Below are 23274 nucleotides of genomic sequence, written 5' to 3'. Positions count from 1 at the left end.
CAGTGTATTGACCCGAGTTTATTCTCGATCACTAACTGGAGCATTAATCACATTTAAAATTGGAATACTGAATTTTTGGCAATGACAACTAAATCGGAATACTTCACTATGTTTGCTCTCTGCATTTCAACTTTGTTCAAGAACCAAACCTAAAAACCAGCAAGCCTATAAAAAAGGAATGCATATAATAAGGCAACGGTTTTTGTTTTACTTTACTTTTTTTTTAGATCCTACATCTAACAAAGATTCTAATATGTTTTGAGCACTATTAAGAGTAGTAATTGTTTATATTGCCTTAGTGCCCAGAAGCTCCAGTCAAGATTGGAGCCTTGTTATGTTTGGTGCTGTACAAATCATAGGTACAGTCCCTGCTTTGTTTAATTTGAGACCAAATTTAACAAGTGACTGTGATAAATAAATGGAGGGCATTGGAGGGGGGAGATCAGAATAACAAAAATAAGATCAGTTGGTTACATATTGATCAGCTATTGTGTAATTTAATGGAACCTGATATATCCAAATCATCTTAATTAAAATAAATAAATGAATAACATGAACTATTCTCAACTGCCACACAACTAAAGTGTGTTAAAATTTATATCCCAGACTTTTTCCTTGGTGCATATTCTGTGGCATCTGAGTACCTGGCTACAGATCAGTGGTTCTCAACTTTTCCAGACTACTGTACCCCCTTGAGGAGTCTGATTTGCCTTGTGTACCCCAAGTTTCACCTTACTTAAAAACTACTTGCTTACAAAATCAGACATAAAAATACAAAAGTGTCACAGCACACCATTACAGAAAAAATGCTTACTTTCTCATTTTTACCATATAATTATTAAAAAAACAATTGGAATATAACTATTGTACTTACACTTCAGTGTGATACTTGAGCCTGATTTTTTACTTGTGAGCCTCTTCTGAAGCAAGAGCCCCAGGCAGCAGGGCTGAAGCCCGAGGCCCGCCACCTCGGGCTGAAGCATGTAACTTAGCTTCGCAGGGCTCCTTGTGGCATGGGGCCCTTGGCAGTTTCCCTGCTTGCCATCCCCTAATGCTGGTCCTGAACTTGTGACCCCCTAAACCCATCCTGTGACTCCCTTGGGGCTCGTGACTCCCTTGGGGCTCACAACCCCCAGGTTGAGAAACACTGATCTAGATGAGTTGAGTACCCCCTGGAGGACCTCTGCGTACTCCCAGGGCTACACGTGTCCCTGGTTGAGAACTATTGCTGTAGATAGCAGATTTCTTGGTGTGTTTGGGGTGGTTACTGGCTCTGAAGGTAGGTGTGGAGTAAATTGCCTTTCAAAGGCTATTTGTACTTGAAAAGCATTTGCGTACTATTCCTGGGAACCACTCAAGGGGAACCTGAGGTGAGCATGCCTGTTGCTGGAGAGCCACCCTGTCACAGCATCCTATACTGGACCTCAGGTGACTAAACAAGTGCATTCATTGGTTTTGGTTCACAATGGGTACCCTTGCTTCTATAATCCCCTCCCTGGGTCCCATGGATTAGTTTGCAACTCTTGATTTTCAGGATGTGTACTTCCATATTTCCATCCTTCTGTCCCAAGGAAGAACCTAAGATTCATAGTGAAAGACACTTGTTAGCCATTGAGACTGTTACCCTTTGGCCTTTCTACAGTTCCAAGAGAATTCACCAAGTCGTAGACAACTCATGCCTCCACAAACCTTACTGGCCTAGGTGAACCCCAAAACATCACAGCTTCTCACTCTCTGGACATATCTATTTCTACCATCCCATCCTACAGTAACCAAAGTTTTGAAGGGGCTAATGCCTTATTTCCTGCCAGATAAGAATGTTTCCCCTTCTTGGGACTTAAGCATAGTCCTATCTCTGATGAAATCTGTTTGAATCCATGCCCTCATATTCTGTGCATCATTTGTCTATTAAGACATCATTTTTGATCTATTCAGCTACTACCTCTAGTCTCAGAATGAGAAAAATCCAAGCATTGATGGCAGGACTATTTATGCCACCTTCCATAAGTAGTTACTTTTCATCCTCATCCTAAACTTCTGCCTGAAGTGGTCTCAGACTTCCACTTAAATCAATGTATTCACTTACCTGTGTTCTTTCCAAGACCTCACTTGTCCTCTGCAGAGGCTAAACTCCACACTTTGGATGATTTAATAGCTATCTTGTAGTACCTCAATAGGACAAAAACATTTCATAAATCACCAAAACTATTTGTATCTTTTGCTAATAAATCCAACCCAAAAACTCTCAAAATGGGTGTCAGTCTGCTTTAGCATATCTACCAGCCAGCATCTGACTGACCTCTCCCCACCCATCTATTGATAAGCTGAGGAGAAAGACCTCAGGACCAGACTGTATTTGTGTAACCCATGCCTGCTTGGTATGGCACTCTGTTGCTTTCTAGTGGCACCTAGCCCAGATAGAGATTGTTGAGCCTACTACAGCATTGGCTAAATGCCGTGTGACTTTGAGCTCATGCAGTAGAGGCTTATGCACTAGGCTTCAGAAGTCCCAGGTTCAATCCCCCCTGCTGACAACTGGGGTCTGTTGGTATTAGATTTGCATGAACACACCTACTCTGCTTAGATGATCAGCAGACAAGCCTGCTTTTTGAAAGTGATCAATTTCAGCTGTTCTGGGTTAAAATCAACTTTAGGTTGAATGCAGGGGAAATGAAATGTTGTTATCGTTATTGTATAACTAAAGGGCAGCAGAACTGTAGTTAATATGCCCTACTGTGGAAGGGGTCACCCAACTGAAACCTCACTTGCTTGGGGTGGGGGGAGGTAGTGATGTCAGCTCCAAGTAAAAGAGGGGACTGGTTGAGATGCCTTGTTTCTGCTGAGTGAACAGGAGCTGAAATCGCTGATGAGCCGGTCTAAGGGGCCGAACCTTAGACCTGGTGTGGGGACAGTGCGGCAGTGAAGGAGAATGCAACAGCAGTGATATTCCCCATTCCTTGGTAAAATCACTAGAAAATGGGCTAAGTTCGGGGGGAACCTCAGGATACAGCAGTGCATCTGGAGAAAGAGGCAACAGGGAGTAGCAGCAGCGGCAAGCAGTGGCAGAGATAACAGCTAGGGCAGCACACAGCAAAGATGGTAGCAACACACAGCAGCAGTGGTGAGCAGCAAGTGGCAGTAGAGACAGCCGCGGCAGTGGTGAGCAGCAGCGGCTGCATTGCACCAGTCCTTGTGATGATTCTTAGGGTACCCAGGTCTGTGAGTCATCTTGTGTCCCTCTGCCTCCAGCAAGTGGTAGCCAGTATCAGCTTTCTCACACCACCAGCCTTTCGGCCATTCAAGCACTCTCCTCTGGGCGCTTCCAGCCCTAAATTCACCTTGCAGGTCCCTGCGTCCGTTAGAACCATTCCCCTGTGATATCCAGTCCCTGACACTGGCTATTCCCAGTAATTTTCTGCCCACAAAAGTACAGTGTACCCCAGTTTACCAATTTTATCGTAAATCACTGCTCCTTTAAACCACACAGCACTTGTGAGCATTTATAATAAAACAAAAATAGGTTTATTTAAGAAAGAAAAAAGGTTTAACAAAAAATGAGAGAGGGGTAAAACAAATGGTTCCAATACAAAACAAAGTCACAAAATGTGACCATGGGTCTAGACGTATTAATAGTTTCCTTTCCTATCTAATAAAGATCCTACCTACAGTGGGATCAGTATGAACATGGGCAGCTGGTGAAGCTTCCGCTGGGGGAGACTAGCTCCTTGTTCCACCTCTTCTGCCCATGGCCCTGCCCACAGTCTGCCCCCACTTGGCTCCGAGCTCCACCCCCTCCCCGCTCAGCGCCCCCCCACCGTCACTCGCCATGTCCCTCCTCAGCCCCTGCCTGCCGCGAGATTCCCCCGCTCGTCACATACCTCCTCAGCCCCTCGCCCGCCATGTCCCTCTTTGCCCATCATGTCCTGCCTCACTCCCCTGCTGGCCACTCGTTGTGTCGCTCCTCACCCGCTCCCCCCCCCCCGCCCACCGTGTCCCTCCTCACCCTCCTGCCTGCTGCAAGACACACACACCCCCACTTGCCTCCTCGCCTCCCTCGCCTTCTTGGGGGAGAGGGGTGGAGGAGAGGAGGGATGCGGTTAGTGGCAGGGACCTCCGGGGGAGGGGGAGGTGGAGTGGAGGAGCGGAGGAAGACTCACTAGGCAGCAGCAGCAAGCAGTGGGGACCTTGGGGAAGGAGCGGAGCAGGCAGGGGACACGGCCTAGGCGTCCAGCAGCGGGTTGGCGGTGGCTGGGCCAGGGGAGGTTTAGCCTCTCCTGGCCTATTGTACCCGCTGCCCATGTGTGTGGACAAATTCTCAAAGAAGAGGGAACCATTACTTACCTTGCAGTAATTGTGATCTTTGAGATGGTTTGTCCACACGGACCCCACAATGCCTTTCTTCCCTCAAATGTAGAATTTTTAGCCTTGGGGATTCTGCATTGGTGAAGGAACTGTGAGGCAGTTGGGGCTGCTCTACATTTTAACTGTTGGAGAAGAGTCTTAGGGCATGCAGGGTGCATGTGCAGCTTCAGTAGAATCTGATCTTGTGTGCATGGGGCATATGCACACCTACAGCGGGCTCTGAGTGGACAAAACAACTCGAAGAACCACTTACTATAAGGTACCTAACCATTCTTTCTCAAGCATCAATACCTGTTCTCATGCCAACGGAGGGATAGACCCACAGGAACACCCAAGTTTCCCATGCAATGTTTGGTGGTTTTCCTAGCTAGCATCATAACTTTTGTGGGACTGTGTGCAGGAGCATCTGTGCTTTAGGATCAGGTGAGCTTATTTGGCTTTGAACTGTTAGGGCGATCAGTATTTAAATAGCTCAAAAAGGAGAAAACTAGCGACTGTTCAGGGCTGTGGTTGTTCTTTTTAACAGCTGCCAGGCATATTCTTTTTAACAGCTGCCAGGCATATTGCTTTTAGATATTATCCTGAATTACTTGGTACTGATTTACTATACTAAATTGCCCAGGGAGGTTGTGGCATCACCATCATTGGAGATTTTTAAGAGTAGGTTGGACAAATATCTGTCAGGGATGTTCTAGATAATACTTAGTCCTGCCATGAGTACAGGGTACTGGACTAGATGACCTCTCAAGGTCCCTTCCAGTCCTATGATTCTAAATTACTTTAATGTAAAAGTGTAAACTATAGTAATATCCTACCCTTCCAAGCAAGTAAAGCAAATTTCAAATTCACAAAGGGTGAAATTCACCACTGTGCAGACAGCCAGCACTAGGCCTATCCTCCAGGTATGTATTTTGAGGACTTACGTAGTGCATAGGCTTAGAGAAAGCTCTCTGCCCAGGGGTGATTTTCACCAGATGTGAATTTATCTTACGCTTTGCTTGCTCAGAAAGGGAAGATATTATATTTTACAATTTCAGATTTTTTCGAAGACAAAAATCACATTCTAATGAGCAACATGAACTGACACATTTTATAAAACCATTACATCTGCCCTCAGAACTAGTTTTAGAGTCAAGTCTTAAAAGGTTACATGTCTTACAAAGAACTACTGTACATACTACACCCCCTAAATGGCAAGCTGGGCCAGGAATCAACCTCTTTTAGTCAACAAATATCTAACACAGTTTAACCCTGCCAGTAGAAGTAACCAACAGAGAAACAGTTTTCTAGTGTCCTTTAAAATACTATTCCATGTGTTTTATTCAAATCAAGTGCACAAATGAAATGTATTTAATTAAAATTTCAAATATAGCTATTGAAAAGAAAGTTTTCACCCATGAAGAGCACAGTCATTTTCTTATATTGTTCTTAGGATCTTTGTAAGAAAATTAAATATATTTCCTAACCTGCAGTAAGTTTTAGTTCCTAGAAAACTTGTATTTTGGCTTTCCACTACTGCAGAACAGACTGTTCTTTCTTTCTTGAATCAGACACACAGGCTGCACAGTACCATTTGAAATACCCAACCGTCTTCTCTGATCACAACCTTTTAAAAAAACAAACTAACTTGTACACATTTTCACATACTACTTACTTTAGACATACAGAACATAATGAAGAGAGAAACAAGATTCTCCCACAGTCCAACTACAACACAGCCCAGAATATCAGCAAAAAAATTTAAACAAAGCTAAAACATATGATCACTGAAATTAAAAGCGTTCACTAAATTCCTATCTACATGATATCATAGAATCATAGAAGATTAGGGTTGGAAGAGACCTCTGGAGGTCATCTAGTCCAACCCCCTGCTCAAAGCAGGACCAACCCCAACTATGTTATACCAATAAAATAAAAACCAGCAGGATCTTATTAAAAGGGAAAAGGCAAAATGCCACATTTATTGTGAATACAGAAAGAATCATAGTAAGCAGTTAGTTATAGCTATAACGTTCCATTCAATTTCATATTTATTCACACATTCATTCATACACACACACACACACACACACACACACAGAGGTTCTGCAAGGTTGTTATCATAGTTACAGCCTTAGAGTTGCTCATGCCAAGCCACTGGCCAGGTGGCCTGGACATGAGGAGGGAGCAAGGCCTTGTCAGATGGTCATCTGATGCCCCTGGAAGTTGGTTTGCAGAATCAGACCGCAAAGTTCTCACTTTCTAGAGTCCATTTTTATAGGAATTTCTTCCTATGCCAGTCTATGGGAATTGCTTCATCATGCGGTTGCTGAATCAATCAGCAGATGGCACATTCCTGTCAGCTCCGTGCTGCCAGATGTTATCTTGTTCTTTGGTTCTCTCATTCTTGAGGCTGTTGGGTGGATTCCAGTCTGCTCTCCGGGGGTCCTCTGGTTATTTCCACTTGATGCCTTCTTCAGCCGATGGACACTGGATTCTTAGGCTGGCACCTCCCTGATCATTCAGTTATTATCCCCACCAAGCATCCATCCACATACATCCTCTATCTCTATTTTAATCACAATTGTTAACAAAGCGAGATGAATACAACAAAAGGGCAGGGAGTCTCTGGGTGCTGTTTCTGTTGTTACAGAGTATTGCTTTGAGTCTCTCTCTGTGTGAGTAGTTGTTGTTACAAAGAATTGCTTTGAGAACAGACTCGGTCTTAGAATATACTAACACAATTAGCAGCTTGCAAGTTTCACACAGAGAGGGAGAGAAACAGTACCAAAAACCAAGAGACCTTTTAATTAATAATACCCTGGAATTTAAACTATGGGGAATCAAACTCCTTTGTGATTTTAATACAGAACTTCTTTAATATGATCCAACAACTAAATCATCCCAGCCAGGGCTTTGTCAAGCCAGGTCTTAAAAACCTCTAAGGATGGAGATTCCACCATCCACCTAGGTAACTCATTCCAGTGTTTCACCATGCTCCTAGTGAAATAGTTTTTCCTTATATTCAACCTAGACCTCCCCCACTGCAACTTGAGACCATTGCTCCTTGTTCTGTCATCTGCCACCACTGAGAACAGCCTAGCTCCATCCTCTTTGGAACCCCTCTTCAGGTAGTTAAACGCTGCTATCAAATCCCCCCTCACTCTTCTCTTCTGCAGACTAAATAAGCCCAGCTCCCTCAGCCTCTCCTCATAAGTCACGTGCCTGTAATCATTTTTGTTGCCCTCCGTTGGACAGTCTCCAATTTTTCCACATCCTTTCTGTAGTGGGGGGCCCAAAACTGGACACAGTAGTCCAGATCCACAGTGCCGAATAGAGAGGAATAATCATTTCCTTCGATCTGCTGGCAATGCTCCTACTAATGCAGCCCAATATGTCGTTAGCCTTCTTGGCAACTAGGGCACACGGTTGACTCATCTCCAGCTTCTCGTCCACTGTAATTGCCAGGCCCTTTTCTGCAAGCCTGCCACTTAGCCACTCAGTCCCCAGCTTGTAGCAGTGCATGGGATTCTTCTGTCCTAAGTGCAGGACTCTGCACTTGTCCTTGTTGAACCTCATCAGATTTCTTTTGGCCCAATCCTCCAATTTGTCTAGGTCACTCTGGACCCTATCCCTACCCTCCAGCGTATTTACCTCTCCCCAAAGGTTAATGTCATCCACAAACTTGCTGAGAGTGCAATGCATCCCATCATCCAGATCATTAATGAAGATGTTGAACAGAAGTGGTCCCTATCCTCTACCTCAACCAGAAATTATAGGCTTGATGCAGGAATCACTTGGTGAAATTCTGTGGGTTGTGATATGAAAGAGGTCATCCTAGAATGATGGTGAGAATAGTTCTCTTTGGCCTTAAAATCTATCTATATTACTTGATTGAATTTCATGCAATCGGAGTATTACAGCTAACCCTGCACAATGATGACTGTCCTCAGATGTGCAAATAGAGAGCATTTAAATAAGTAAAAAATCACATCCCATGCAGAATGACAGAGAATAGGGGTCAGACTGGATTAGGTTTGGGAGTATGTCTACCTTCATTTCTTCCAGATGGTAATCCAGAATGGCAGATAAATGAGTACTGTGGATTTTGCAGCAGACATACTTATCGGAACTTGCAGCATCTCCTACACTATTCCTTGCTGACTCACTTTTCTTGCTCAATGCTCAAAAACATCCAAAGGTCATTAAATAAATAGAGTGCATGCTACAACGTATCAAAACAGTCAATTCCTTCACTAGAAAAAAGTTCTCAGGGCTGTCCTCATAGTAAGGAAAAGTTTCTGTAAGAGTTAGTGGTTTTAGATCTCAAGGGTCTCAAAAATAGATGAGGATAACACAGTTCACAATGGAAACATTTACTTCAACCATGGATGGAAATATTATTAAGCATTATTTAATGCCATAAATATACATAGCTGGTCCAGGTAAGTAGTAGTCCCAAGTCATTACTATCTGTTAGCTGTTGTTTGGCCATTGTGAAGTGAGTTGGAAGTTTCAGTCCACTTCCCAGTGGACCATACATCACGAAATCACCACCCCATTTGGCACTGGCTGTAATTAGCAGGGCACTATATAAATACAAGGTGTGCTGAGAGAGACTATGCAGACTGTCATATGAGGTCCCAGCTTTGTTTCTTCACTGGAGCCCCTGACAAGCTGATGCTTCCTGGAGACATTTCAGCCAGCATGGACCCTGGGAGAATGACTGAGTGACACACACACACAAACACATACTCACTCACTCTCTCTCTTTGTGATGGTTGTTCTTGCATGAAAATAAAGTACAGAGACTCCCAGGAGCAATATCCAAACACAGGGGGCACTGAGTATCTAAATGAATTTCAACTGGTGGGATAAACCAGGTAGAGGGTAGCCCTGAGGGGAAATGCCTACCCCCAACATACTAAATCCGCTTTGGCAGACTGTGTGGAGGAGACTTCTTGACCAATGGTTGGAAAGGCACTGCAACAACATACTGTTGAGTACGTAAGGCTTGACAAGGCACAAAAGACGTCAATGGCTATCCACGGCAGCTAATGAAGTTCCCAGTCTTTGTGACCTTTCATGCTGCTGGTCTTTGACTTCAGCAGCTGAGAGAGTGAGATGCAACGGTCTTCTCACTTCAAAAGTCTTGCACACAGGCATTCACACATATAAATACAAAATAGTAATATGGAATATTTCATCCTTGCGGAAACCTTACCTCTATAATCCTACTCAGGCTGATGTCTGCATGGGTTAGCTCTCAAGTAACTGTCTGACTCTTCCAGTCCTAATGAGTGGCAACATATAACATAATTTATTTTGGATTGATTTTATTTCTAATATGACTTCATAATAAAGTATTATTTTAATTAATGCAATGTGAGATTAATTATATTGGTTGTAGTTCTTAGTATTTTGGCATTTCCTTGAGACGAGATCAAAAGTACTCAGTGGGAGGCAGTATAATGTTATCTCATAAAAGTCTAATTTTCTACTGCTGGGAAAAAGAATTTTGTGTCCTCTACGCTCCACACCTGTTAAAATGAAATAGATCCTGTCATCTATACATTTATATTTAGATAGTATTTTCAAAAGTAATGATACTCATACCACAGTTGGGAATCTTTGCTGTAGCTAAAATAGCATCATTCCGCCTTCTGTAAAATTGTTCTGTGAGTTCCTGGAAAAAAAGCTCCTTAACCAGAAAGATACTAACTGTAAAACAGGGCCTCAAAGGTTTAAAAGGAGGGTTATAATAGAGGGATCTCTAGGGTTGTCAGACGAATGATGAATAATGGATGAGATATGAAAAGTATAAAGCATCTTCCAAATATAGGCCTACTTGACAATTTTCTGTATTAATCTATTTTCTGTATGGCAGCCGTATTGACTCACAGGACAGTAACAACTCCATAAATCTATTTTTAAAATGGTGTCTAAATATGAATTTGCATAAGATTTTTGACATTATCTTTGGTAGGCCATTCCTATTTTCAGAATTAGTTCATTAATACCATTGTATGTTTTTAGTTGAGTGGCACAGACAAGGGCGGCAGAGCCTGACCAAAATTTGGGGGGTGGGGGAGGGTTCCCCACCCCTGCCCCCCCTCTTCTGCCCCTGGGGTTTTCAGAACCCCCAACAGTGGTAACTTAACTGTTTCACTCCAGGCGGTGTCAGGAATAAATCAATAGGAACACAGCAATTCTGTCTGATTAAGGATTAAATGCAAGTAAGTGTGCTTTTGTCTAATACTGCAGTTTATCATATTTAAGCACACACAGACATAAGCAATAGGTTTAGAACATCCCAGATATTTATCTAACATCTGGAATGGTCCTGAGTAATTAACAACAGGTTTGCAGTGGCCAGTTGCTCACCCACCAGGGAGAAAAGGTGTCAGGAAAAATGTCTTTCAAAATGGCTTCAGAGGACTGCTCCAAAGTACACTATATTAGCTAATTTTTTATGATTAACTTCTGCAAAACACATAGATTATAATTAGGGATACAGTTATGTCACCAAGGCCATGGATGTCACGGAATCCATGACTTCCAGAGACCTCCGTGACATTTTCTGCCTTGGGGCTGGACTGCTGTCAGTAGGCAGCCCCGCAGTTCTCAGCTGCTGCTGCTGTCAGAGGCCCCCAGCCACCATGTAGTAGGGAAATTTCAGCTGGGCTCCCCGCAGCTACTTAGCTGCAGCAGTTGGCAGGAGCCCCCCCCCTCCCCAGCAGCCCACCCGTGGCAAGCAGCGGGGGAGGGCAGGAGGACCCTGCTGCAGCCCAGTCACCAGGGCAGGGATTGGAGCCTGCAGCAGCCCAGCCACTGTGGGTGCTGGACCCCCATCTCTTCCCATTTTGTCAGGGATAATTTTAATAAAAATTATGGACAGGTCACGGGCTTCAGTGAATTTTTGTTTATTGCCTGTGACCTGTCCATGATTTTTACTGAAAATATCTGTGACAAAATCTAAGCTTTAGTTATAAGGACCCCCACTGAGTTATTACTTTTCCTAACTTTCAGTAAACTTCTCGTATCAGAGGAGCCCAGACTCAAGGTTTTCCAACCACCAAGGTTTTTCGTTTCACTTGTTTACTTGTCTGTTCCCTCCTCCCATTCTGATTAGCAGAAGCTGTTAACTAGTTTTGACCTTGCTTCTGAAAGCCTGTCTTTAAATTAACCCTTAACTATGTGGTGTTTTGTTTCACTGCTACATGGTGGCTGAATGCACATAATATGGGTGCAATTCGCTTAATTACATTCTGGAGTATACACAACCCTTAAATCCAGGGCAACACCCCCGGCCAAGCCAGAAGCCAGAGCAGGCCAGGAGCTGCGGACTCTCCATCTGCCTGGGGTGGGGAGGGTTGAGAGCAGCCCCTGGCCCATGTCCCTGCCCCATGGGCCCTCACAGTGTAGCCCCACACCTGCCCACGTGGCTCTCATCATGGCAATGCTGTGGCCCCCCCAGCCGCAGTCGGTTCCAGGTAAGAGCTGCATGTGAGCAGCTGTGGCTGGAGGCTGCTCTCGACCACACTCTACCCCGGGCAGGTGGAGGGTCCGCTGCGCCCCACAGCTGCCGGCCTGGCCGGAGGGGTGGGGTGGGGCAGGGGTTCACGGGGGAAGAAGAGGGGCAGGGGCAGAGCCCCTGCCAAAAAATGGACACGCCAGGCCCGTCCACTTTCAAAAAGTGGGAGGGCCACAGCCTCCTGGCACCCCTTATTCCGGCTCCACTGGGCACAGACGATACAGTTGTCTGATTTCATGTGAGGGGCTGTAGGTTTTATGGCACAGCTGGTACAGTTGCATGATTCCATGTGAAGGACTTCTAGTTGTGTGGCACAAACAGTGCAGTTACCTGACTCCGTGAGGGGGGGGTGCCTGTGTGTGGCACCGATGGGACAGTTGTAGGACTCCATATGAAGGGTTTTGGTTGTGTGGTGCAAACGGGTCAGCTGTCTGATTCCACGTGAGGCGGCTGTCTGTTGCATGGCACAGGTGGAACAGTTGTCTGACTCCAGGGAAGGGGGCTGCATGGCACAGGCGGTACAGTTGTCTGGCCCTAGGGAAGGAGGTTGCACGGCACAGTCAATACAGTTGTATGACCCCAAGGAAGGGGCCTGTGTGGCACAGGCAGTACAGTTGTCTGACTCCTGGGAAGGGGGCTTTGAGGCATGGGCATTACAGTTGACCTCAGGGAAGGGGCTGTGTGGCACTGCTGGTACCGTGTCTGTGGTTGTCTGACTTCAGGAAAGGGGGCTGCATGGCACAGGTGGTACAGTTGTCTGACCCCAGGGAAGGGGGCTGCATGGCACAGGTGGTACAGTTGTCTGACCCCAGGGAAGGGGACTGCATGGCACAGGCAGTACAGTTGTATGTTGTCAGTGCTAAGGGTCAGTGGCACAGGCGGTAGAGTTGTATGTTGTCAATGCTAAGGGTCAGTGCCACAGGCAGTACAGTTGACTCCAGGGAAGGGGGCTGTGTGGCACAGGTGAAACAGTTGTCTGACTCCAGGGAAGGAAGCTGTATGGCACAGGCAGTACAGTTGTATGTTGTCAGCGTGAAGGGTCAGTGGCACAGGCGGTACAGTTGACTCCCGTGAAGGGGGATGCATGGCACAGGCGATACAGTTGACTGCAGGGAAGGGGGTTCTGTGGCTGAGGTGATACTGTTGTCTGATCTCAGGGAAGGCGGCTGCATGGCACTGGTGGTACAGTTGTCTGACCCCAGGGAAGGTGGCTGTGTGGCACAGGCAGGACAGTTGTATGTTGCCAGTGCTAAGGGTCAGTGGAACAGGCGGTACAGTTGACCCCAGGGAAGGGGGATGCATGGCACAGGCAGTACAGATGTACGTTGCCCGTGCTAAGGCTCAGTGGCACAGGCGGCACGGTTGTACGTTGCCCGTGCTAAGGCTCAGTGGCACAGGCGGCACGGTTGTATGTTGCCCGTGCTAAGGGCCCGTGGCACAGGCAGCACGGTTGTACGTTGCCCGTGCTAAGGGCCCGTGGCACAGGCGGCACGGTTGTACGTTGCCCGTGCTAAGGCTCAGTGGCACAGGCGGCACGGTTGTACGTTGCCCGTGCTAAGGGCCCGTGGCACAGGCGGCACGGTTGTACGTTGCCCGTGCTAAGGCTCAGTGGCACAGGCGGCACGGTTGTACGTTGCCCGTGCTAAGGGCCCGTGGCACAGGCGGCACGGTTGTACGTTGCCCGTGCTAAGGGCCCGTGGCACAGGCAGCACGGTTGTACGTTGCCCGTGCTAAGGGCCAGTGGCACAGGCGGTAAGGTTGTACGTTGCCCGTGCTAAGGGTCCGTGGCACACAGCCCCAGCACACTTGCCCCGTGAGCGCCGGCTGCAGGGTGCCTGAGGCTGGGGTGGCGGTGCCGGGCGATGCGGGGGCGGGAAGCCCCGGCGGGCCTGTGGCTGTGGCCGGACGGCTCAGGCGCGGAGCTGCTGCCCTGTTACAGGATGGAAATTCCTGGCGTCCCCAGGGAGGGAGCTCAGGCTCCGGGCTGTGAAAGGCGCATTTATCCAGCGCGCTGCTGCGGGGCGCTGCAGACACTGACTAATCCCCCCGCACGCTCGCTCAGCTCCCAGCCAGCCCGGCCCCGCGCCCCCGGCAGCCCCGCACCATGCGCTCTCCGCCCGCCGCCGCCTCGCTGCTCCTGGCCGCGCTGCTGTTGCTGGTTGCCCCGCCGCTCGGGGAGTCCGAGAGCCCGAAGGGGAAGCACAAGCCGCTGCGCCAGAGGGAGGTGGTGGACGTGGTGAGTCTGCGCGCGCCGCGGAAATAGGCGATGGGAATGGAGGGGTCGGGAGCAGCGGAAGACTGTGGAGCAAGGGGTCGGGAGAGAGGGGCAGAGCAGAGGGGGCGAGGGAGGGGCTGCAGTGGGGCTACGAGTAGATGATGGGGCAGGGGGGGCCTGGAGAGGGGTAAGGAGGGATGAAGTGGGAGTCTGGGGGCAGGGGGGCCTTGGAGAGGGCTTAAGAGGGCTGGAGTGGGAGTCTGGGGGCAAGGGGGGGCCTGGAGAGGGGTTAGGAGGGTTGTAGTGGGAGTCTGGGGGCAGGGGGGGCCTAGAGAGGGGTTAGGAGGGTTGGAGTGGGAGTCTGGGGGCAGGGGGGGCCTGGAGAGGGGTTAGGAGGGCTGGAGTGGGAGTCTGGGGGGTCTGAAAAGGGTTAGGAGGGTTAGAGTGGGAGTCTGGGGGCAGAGGGATCTGATGTAGGGGGAGCTGGTGGACAAGGTTGCGAGTGATGTGGATTTGAGGTTACAGTAACAAGTGAGGAGCTGCTGGAGAATCTTCCTTGCTGCTTTCTCATTCAAAGGGTTGGAACCACCCAATCCTCTCCTTTGCTTTATCCCAGGAAGAGGCTAGAGCAGCTCTAGGGGCCAGTCTCTGCAAAGTGTCTATTGTTGGGAGAACAGCTCCCTTCTGCCAGCCAGGACAGTTCCCCTGTCCCAAACCCAGTTATAACTTGAAGACCTGACCATAGACTCAATTATGCTGGGTCATTTTTGCAGGAAGGATGAGTAATTTGATTTATCTTCTTTACATTTTATTGCTCACTGATTGTGATGATGCAGGGAAATGTTTAGAATGGATTTGTCTTCATGGAAGCTATTTCTTTCCAGATGCAGACTGTGTTTCCTCAGATTTTCACATAGCAGAGTCTGGAGTCTGTGGTTAAAGTAATACATACCCTTCTCTCCAGTCATGTCCGCATGAGGAAGCAAGGCCAAGTTAATGTGGCTGGATTGTTTCTATAAAAAAGAGTGGACTGTGAACTGCTATCCTTCCTTACTAAGACATCGCCTAGGCAAAACTGATTTTTTAAAGCCCTTATTAACTAAACTAGAAGAGTAAATAAAGGACAAGATAAAGAAAAAAGGTTACTTTTAAAGTAAAGAGCCACAAAAAGCTGCAAAACTCTCATTTTATTAAATCCCACTTTCCCATGTGTAAACAAATTCACACTGGTGCTTATACATGGCACGTTTCCAGATGCTGTTTCATTGCAACTACAAATGCACTGAAGGCTATTGAGCCATAGAAAACCAGTAGCATGGATTTTTCTTCCCTCCAGACAAAGGCAAGTCTTTGCAGGGATCCCGCACTTGTATTCACTAACAATTATATTTTTTTAGGATGGAGAGGGTGCTGCTGGTTTTGGTATGTAGACGGCATTGTCAGCAGATGTACCTAGATCATACCCTTCAAATGTACTTCAGTTTGAGGGCTATCACTAGTTTCAGTCCCAAAGCCACCTGTGTTCCACACAGCTTTGGTGCCATCTCACTGTCATTGTTGAACATTTTTTATAAAAAAATAAGGAATAATGAATCTGAGGTTATGGGAAATTAAAGGAGTGAATCCCACAGTTTAAGTTTTCTGTATGAACAAATATTTTTGTGTCCCTCATCTTGAATATTTGCCCGACACTGCATCCCATTTTTCAGCTTGGCAGGCTGAGATCTACAACACAGATAAATTAGTGGAAGTTAAGGAAACATACTTAAGTAGATGTATACTAACTGTGTCAGCTAAAATAACTTTGACACAAACTCCTTCAAAAATAGAACCAAAAACATGACAAGGGGTCGGCTTGCTTCAACAGACACAACATTGTCATTTTACAACCAGATGCTCATTCCACTTCAAAAGCAGCATACCATATGTGAAAATAATTGATCTGGTGAGTACAGATCGGTTTGGCTGAAGAGGAGACCAAAGTCCATGTAATTCTTTTGCATACGTGAGTTTCTGGGTCTGCAACAGTTTAAACCTCCCTCTCTGGAAATATTCAACATTTCTTTAATGTTAGATCAGTCTGGAGCACCCTCTTTTTGGCTAGCTCTGCCCCCTGGTGGAATCTAAAACTAAAATGTCCAGGTCAGCTAAAGCGGTGGTTCTCAACCAGAGGTACATGTACCCCGTAGATATGCAGAGGTTTTCCACAGGGTACATCAACTCATCTAGATATTTGCCTAGATTTACAACAGGCTATGTAAAAAACACTAGCAAAGTCAGTACAAACTAAACTTTTGTACAGCAATGACTTGTTTATACTGCTCTTTATACTGTACACTGAAATGTAAGCACAATATTTATATTCCAGTTGATTTATTTTATAATTATATGGTAAAAATGAGAAAGTAAGCAATTTTTCAGTAAGTGTGCTGTGACAGTTTTGTATTTTTATGTCTGATTTTGTAATCAAGTAGTTTTTTAATTGAGATTGAGGTGAAACTTGGGGGGTACACAAGACAAATCAGACACCTGAAAGGGATACAGTAGTCAGGAAAAGTTGAGAAAAGTTAAGTTAAAGCAAAGAATAGCTAAATAGCATATTTTATTTGTAAGAGCATGCTTCTCACATGTTCCAGATAGTGGGCCTGATCCTGTAAAGAGATGAGTGCCCCCAACTTCTACTGAGTTCAACTTTCTTAATATTTTTCTATTCATCTGTCATATTAAAGAAATCAGAACTAGGCAACATTACAACCAGTTTCAATATTAAAGGCAAAATGTATCAAATAAATTGGTACAAGTAGTACTGTAAGAAATGAAAATGTCTTCACATAACTGTCTGGCTTATTAGTTTTGTAGGTGTCTCTGAGACCATACTAATATTCATTGAGCCTTTTTAAGGATCTGCTCCTTGATCAAATGTTTCACTGGCATGTTCTTGTTACTGTATTTGCCAACAGTGATTCTTTCTTTTTGAATATTGTAGGAAATGTCAAAAGTTCATTATTCTGGATCTCAATTTACTTCCTTAGTAGGACTTTTCATTTTATTTATTTATTATTTGTATCACAGTGGGGCAGCCCTGTTATGCCGAGCACTATCCAAATATAGGTTAAGAGACAGTCCCTGCCCTGAAGAGTTTATAATCTAAATAGACAAGTCAGTCAAAGGGAAGGGAAGAAGGAAAATAACATACAAGCAGGAGCAATGTTATGATTTGAAAGTGTCATGTTAGTTGCATAATTCTCTTTCAATTTTTTTTGTTTTTTGTTTTTGATTAGGGTTTGGTGGGTGGGGAATAATTGAACAAAAGGACACAAGGGAAGGAGATAAGCATGAGACAGAAGGCAAGAAAAGAGCAGGGCAGTAGGAGGTGAAGAGACTCGATGAACGGGTGAGGATTGGAATAAGCACCCAGTCAGCAGATGGGACCGAATGTTCAAGATAAAAAATGTAGTGGACATCAGCAGTGTCCAAAGGTTCCTGTTGCAGCTTCTTCTATGTCTCCTTCTCCTGGCTTTGTCTGCACCCCCAAATTGTCTCCTCCCTGGAGTTATTCCCTGGAGCTTGCATGGGTGGGGACAGGTGGAACTGCCTGGGGTCCACCCTGCACAGCTCTGGGTCCAAATAGTTTGGGGATTGAGGGCAGAGAAGAAGAGAGAGCCCCATCTGAGTTTCATCTTCCTCTCTCCCAAATGTTAAATTTACACTATTACTATCACAGTCTAGTTGGTTAAAATGTGAAAGCAAGGTGTACAATCATAGTTTGAGGCCAGCAATTGACCATATTAATATTGTAATCTGGGGAAACTTTTTTGGAAGGTAAGGGGCATGTACACTTTTCCATGCAGTTTTGTAGTTAACATATATGAATATTTCCTATTAATGAAACTACCACCCTTCATCTATCTTTGATACCCCAGTAACAGCAAACTCAGCTGCCAGTTTTAACATATTCATTTAATTTTCAGTATTTGAGAGGCAATGCCATTTCTTGCCCCTCTTTCCTCACTAATAGAGGAATTTCCATGGTCTTCTATAACAGACTCCTATCTTGTACAAAGTAAGCAACACTATTTTTCAGCCTTAGAATCAATAAGCAAAGTGTGAAAAAAGGTTATGTTTTTCAGTATAATGGAATGTGTTTACAAGGACCTGGTGGTGTTCCTGGACGAGATGGAAACCCTGGAATCAATGGAATTCCTGGGACACCTGGAATCCCTGGTCGGGACGGGTTGAAAGGAGAAAAAGGAGAATGTATGCGAGAAAGCATTGAGGAGTCTTGGACACCCAACTTTAAACAGTGTTCATGGAGTGCGCTGAATTATGGCATAGATCTTGGGAAAATTGCAGTAAGTAAGCACACGTGATGTTGTAGTCTGATGTTAAAGCAACACCACAGCAGCTGTTGATGGAAACTTTCTTCAACATTCAAGGTTGATCCCAGCTAGAGTTTTAGTTCGGGCCCATTTCTATTATGTTTAATAACTGATTGAACACTCCAGGTGTCTTATTTCAGTAATAAAGCTACAGGTGAGAGAGCTGGGTTGTTCTAGGTACATACAGCAGAACCATATTCAGTTTTCCCTTTTGAAGTAGTAGAACTGGAAGCCAAGGTTTTGGGTGCATGGATTACAGAGATAACTGGCTAACCGACTGGTGAGACTTGTGCAGCATCAACAAGTCCTAACCAGTTCAACAAAAATACTGTATCCTTAGTTCAGGCCTCTGAGTATGAGATTTTAAAATAAGAAAAAAACAAAACATTAATAGGTATGGAAGATGACCAGAAAGAAAAAAAAATTCCCAACCCCATAGGAGCTACACATCAAGCCTGAGATTGGTAGGCCTACTTTGTTTAAGTAATATAGTTGCAGTCACAGTGTGAGAACCAATTCAATAGATACAATAAATATCTAATTTCCATTTACTTTAGAACGGCCCCTTAACGGGCCCAAGCAGCAAGTTATTCAGCATTGGGTAGGTGGAGGGGCACACTTAAAAATTCAACTGAAAATGTTTTCTACTAAATTTTATAGACTATCATATTAAGAGTCTTGCAGTTTTCATGAAAACAGTGTCTTGTGACTGCTAAATCCAGAAAGCCCCTAAGTGATGAAGAGAGAAATCATAAAATTATATTATGTAGGGATTCAGGTTTCAAACACATCCCTTGTTACCTTGCATCAGTGTACTGCAATAGGATGGACTGATTTTAAGTCACCGGTTTTAATCATGATTTTAACCAGCAAGCAGGAAACTTTGATTTCAAGAATTGATTTGAGTCTTGTTTTGCATTTATACTTCTGAGTTACTTTCCTAAAGAAAAGTTGATTCCCATTGGTGGGTAACCATAAAACATGTTGATTGGCAACTAAATGTAGCATTTACATGAAATTTGATACTTCTTTTTGCTAACCACATCTATATATATTTATTTAAGAAATTATTCTGCATAATTTACATTTATTCAGATTTTTAATTTTTACATCAGAAAATAATGAATGGTGTATTTATTTACTAGATGATTGTGGGTTTTTTTTACTTGTGATTTATTTTAAGCTTGACTTGAATGGAAATGGGAGTTCAAGTAAAAATACATACACAGCATTTTAATGTTTTATTAGTTAAATAAAACTAAAATGTGGAGGGTACATGAGGAAAAAAAATTATCAAAACATGATTTGCATTTAAAACTGAGTTACGAAATTATCTGTAGTTGTTGAATTGAAGTGATTGTTTCTGGTCACCCCGTCCTTCAAGATTTTAGAACTAGGAGATCTCATCCTCTCACGTCTAGTTTTTATTCATAGATTGGAAAAGGAAAACAGGTTTCATGAAGCTTTTTCAACTCCCAAACAGTTTCTTAACTTTGAATGAACAAGTCATTGAACTAATTGAATAAACTATAATGAAGAAAATATTCTCTCTGCACCTGCAGAAGAGGCTACTCTTGTGTCAGGCTTGTTTAACACCTCAGGAAACTCTCGTGTCCATGTGCTGAGCCAGTGGTTTGATGTTCTTTAAAACTTTGGTAGCAAACATGTAGAACTTATTAAAATCACTTAAATAAATATAGTTAATGAAGGCTTTAACATAACTTGTCATTTTAAATGTATTTTAAAAAGCAAATATTTAAAATTTAGAAAATCTGGTTTAAATAAATAATCCCTATTAATGACAGGTTTCAGAGTAACAGCCGTGTTAGTCTGTATTCGTAAAAAGAAAAAAGAAAAGGAGTATTTGTGGCACCTTAGAGACTAACCAGTTTATTTGAGCATGAGCTTTCGTGAGCTACAGCTCACTTCATCGGATGCATAGCATATCGTGGAAACTGCAGAAGACATTATATACACACGTCTTCTGCAGTTTCCACAATATGCTATGCATCCGATGAAGTGAGCTGTAGCTCACGAAAGCTCATGCTCAAATAAACTGGTTAGTCTCTAAGGTGCCACAAATACTCCTTTTCTTTTTTCTTTTTAATCCCTATTAAAACTTTTTTAAAAAAACCTAATTTATCCACCTTGTACAGCACCAAGATAACCCTGCATCTTTCCATCAACCTCTTCTGGCTAACATTTTGTGTGGAGTATGGACTGGCTTGAGAGAGCTGGTAACACTCTCCTTACCTGCAAGGAAGGAGAGTGTTGGGAAAGAAAGAAGAGAGAAAGGAAAACCCCAAAGATATTTAGATACCTAACTTGACAGCATACATTGTCTCATATTAAAATATAGGATCTCAACATTCCCCCATCCTCTGGTGTGTTTGAAACACCGATCAGTATTTTGGGGCACTGACTTACTTGTCAGGTGCTAGTTTTTAATAAAAGGATCAGGGGAATGAATGGGGAGAACAGAGAAGGTGATTAATGTATTCTCAAAAGAATTAGTGAAGTGGATTCAAAAGCTACAGCCAACAATTTATTCTTATTTTCCTTAGGAATGTACATTCACAAAGATGCGCTCTAACAGTGCTCTAAGAGTTCTCTTCAGTGGATCACTTCGACTCAAATGCAAAAATGCATGCTGCCAGCGGTGGTATTTTACATTTAATGGAGCGGAATGCTCTGGGCCACTTCCTATTGAAGCCATAATTTATTTAGACCAAGGAAGCCCAGAGCTGAATTCAACTATTAATATACATCGCACTTCTTCAGGTATGTATGTCAAAGCCATGTGCTTAGGAATGGAGTTCAAGATAAGGATGCAGTTAATAAGTGACATGGGGAACCTCATAAGGACATCTATTTAGAAGTCTAGGGTCCATAAAGGGGAGGCAGAGAGGGACAGTTGCTAGCTGATTTTTCCCACCTGTGTCAAAATTCAGTATCAGTATTAAAAATACAGTAACTGCAGTTTTTCTTGTGGATTTGGGTTTACTGCCACTCCATTTTTACGGTTTTACTAGCTTTAGTCATACTTTAAGTAAATTCAAGAAGTTAGAGATGAAGAACTTACCTTATCCAGCCCAACCCATTGAGCTTTAATAGGTTTCTATTAAACAACTACTGCTGCTTCAAATTAGGATAAAAAATGGCACGTGTGACACTATGCCCAACTGCAGTATAACTAAATAGCACTAGTGCTTTGGTGAAACTGGGATACCACCTTCTAAGCAGGCAGTTTATGTATTGGACCTGTATTGTCTTTTGTGCAGTTATTTGCATCAGGTATGGAATTGCATGCAATATTCTTGGGCAGACTAATTTCTGCTGGAGTTTCCAACACAAACCCATCTTCACCAGTGAGACCTATCACATTAAAAGCTAAACCAAATCATATTCGGAACAATTAGTTGTCCACATCTTATATGATGCCCTCTTCTAGGAAAAGGGCAAATCACAACAACAGTTCTTGTTCAATATCAAAAGATGATGATATAGGGAAAATGGGAGTAACAACTAAAATATACTTACACCATATGTCCCCCTTAATACCTTGAATTATAGACATATGCTGAGAGAAATTGTATATAAAACCAAAGGCTTGCAACATCTAACTTACCAGATGTTGCAGCATAGAGAATATTCACCACAGTGCAGCAGAATAGGCTAGAAGATTTCACAGGAGAACAACTGCTGCTTGTAACAGGCCTAAGGTTATGGGAAGCTAGCAGCTCAGCTTTTTGCCTATGACAGAAGGTCTCTGACTCTGTCTCTCTTCCCCCTGGGGTAATATTTCTCTAAAGTAACAAGAAAATCCATGAAATCTCACTTGTGTGGCCATAGTAGGCCTTTCCATGAAGTATCAGAATGGGTTTTCCACCACTCTACTCATGTCTCCCATTAGTACTGCCACTACAGTGGAGACTGTTGAAAAAAATGAACAGAAATAAGGAACTGCGTATGGTTAAAAACTATTCCTATAGATGATCATAAAATTAAATTACTTTTAAAACTTTGTATTATGGTTTAAAAAACATTTGGCTGCAGATAGTTTCTACCGAGGCCATGGTACCCTGGAAGACAATGTTCTCCCCCCCTAAAGATTTAAACATTAACAACATAGTAACCCTACCTAATGCAGTTTCTGTAGAGAGAGTTGCACTGAACTGCTGTTCTTTGGCATGTTAACTATATAAATCAGGATATGGAAAAAAAAAATCAGTGAAATAAGTGATACTGATTATTTGAAATAAGATACAATGTTTGTCTTTAAACAGTGGAAGGACTTTGTGAAGGAATCAGCGCTGGGTTGGTGGATGTTGCTATCTGGGTTGGTACTTGTGCAGATTACCCAAGAGGTGATGCTTCTACTGGATGGAATTCAGTCTCTCGTATCGTCATTGAAGAGCTGCCGAAATAAAAGTTTTTTCCAAACCTCCTTATAACCCATCGTTCCCGAGCCCCCATATCAATTTTTTATACACATTTTGTACAATTTACTTTGAAATTGAATAGTTCTCTGGAGCTTTGTAAGCATCTGACCAGAATACACAAGCTTGCTTACAAGCACCCTAGTTGAATTTTTCCAGCTGAACTGTTTAACATGTAGCCACATCACTGTTAAACACACCTGGCAAGTTCTTCTACCATATAATTTTAGAACAAATATTAGAAACAAGTTTGTCCAGTTTTATCATTTGGACTGAATATTTATCACCCTTGTAAAAACTGTAGCTTAAATCTTTTTATATCTGTTGAATAAATAAGACCTTTTACAAAAAGAGGCAAAAATCTAG

General features: G+C 43.8%; 1 protein-coding gene across 1 annotated transcript; it reads left to right on the top strand.

Moving 5' to 3' along the window:
• Positions 1 to 13890: 13890 nt before the first annotated feature.
• Positions 13891 to 23240, top strand: CTHRC1 (collagen triple helix repeat containing 1). The gene is made up of 4 exons (XM_074943999.1): positions 13891 to 14111; positions 18221 to 18442; positions 21034 to 21250; positions 22756 to 23240. The coding sequence occupies exons 1-4, from the start codon at positions 13980 to 13982 to the stop codon at positions 22896 to 22898; spliced, it is 714 nt and encodes a 237-aa protein (XP_074800100.1). The 5' UTR covers positions 13891 to 13979; the 3' UTR covers positions 22899 to 23240.
• Positions 23241 to 23274: the final 34 nt, after the last annotated feature.

Source organism: Natator depressus, chromosome 2 (genome assembly GCF_965152275.1).
Source record: "Natator depressus isolate rNatDep1 chromosome 2, rNatDep2.hap1, whole genome shotgun sequence".
Lineage (NCBI taxonomy): Eukaryota > Metazoa > Chordata > Testudines > Cheloniidae > Natator > Natator depressus.
This window is presented reverse-complemented; position numbering and strand designations above follow the sequence as displayed.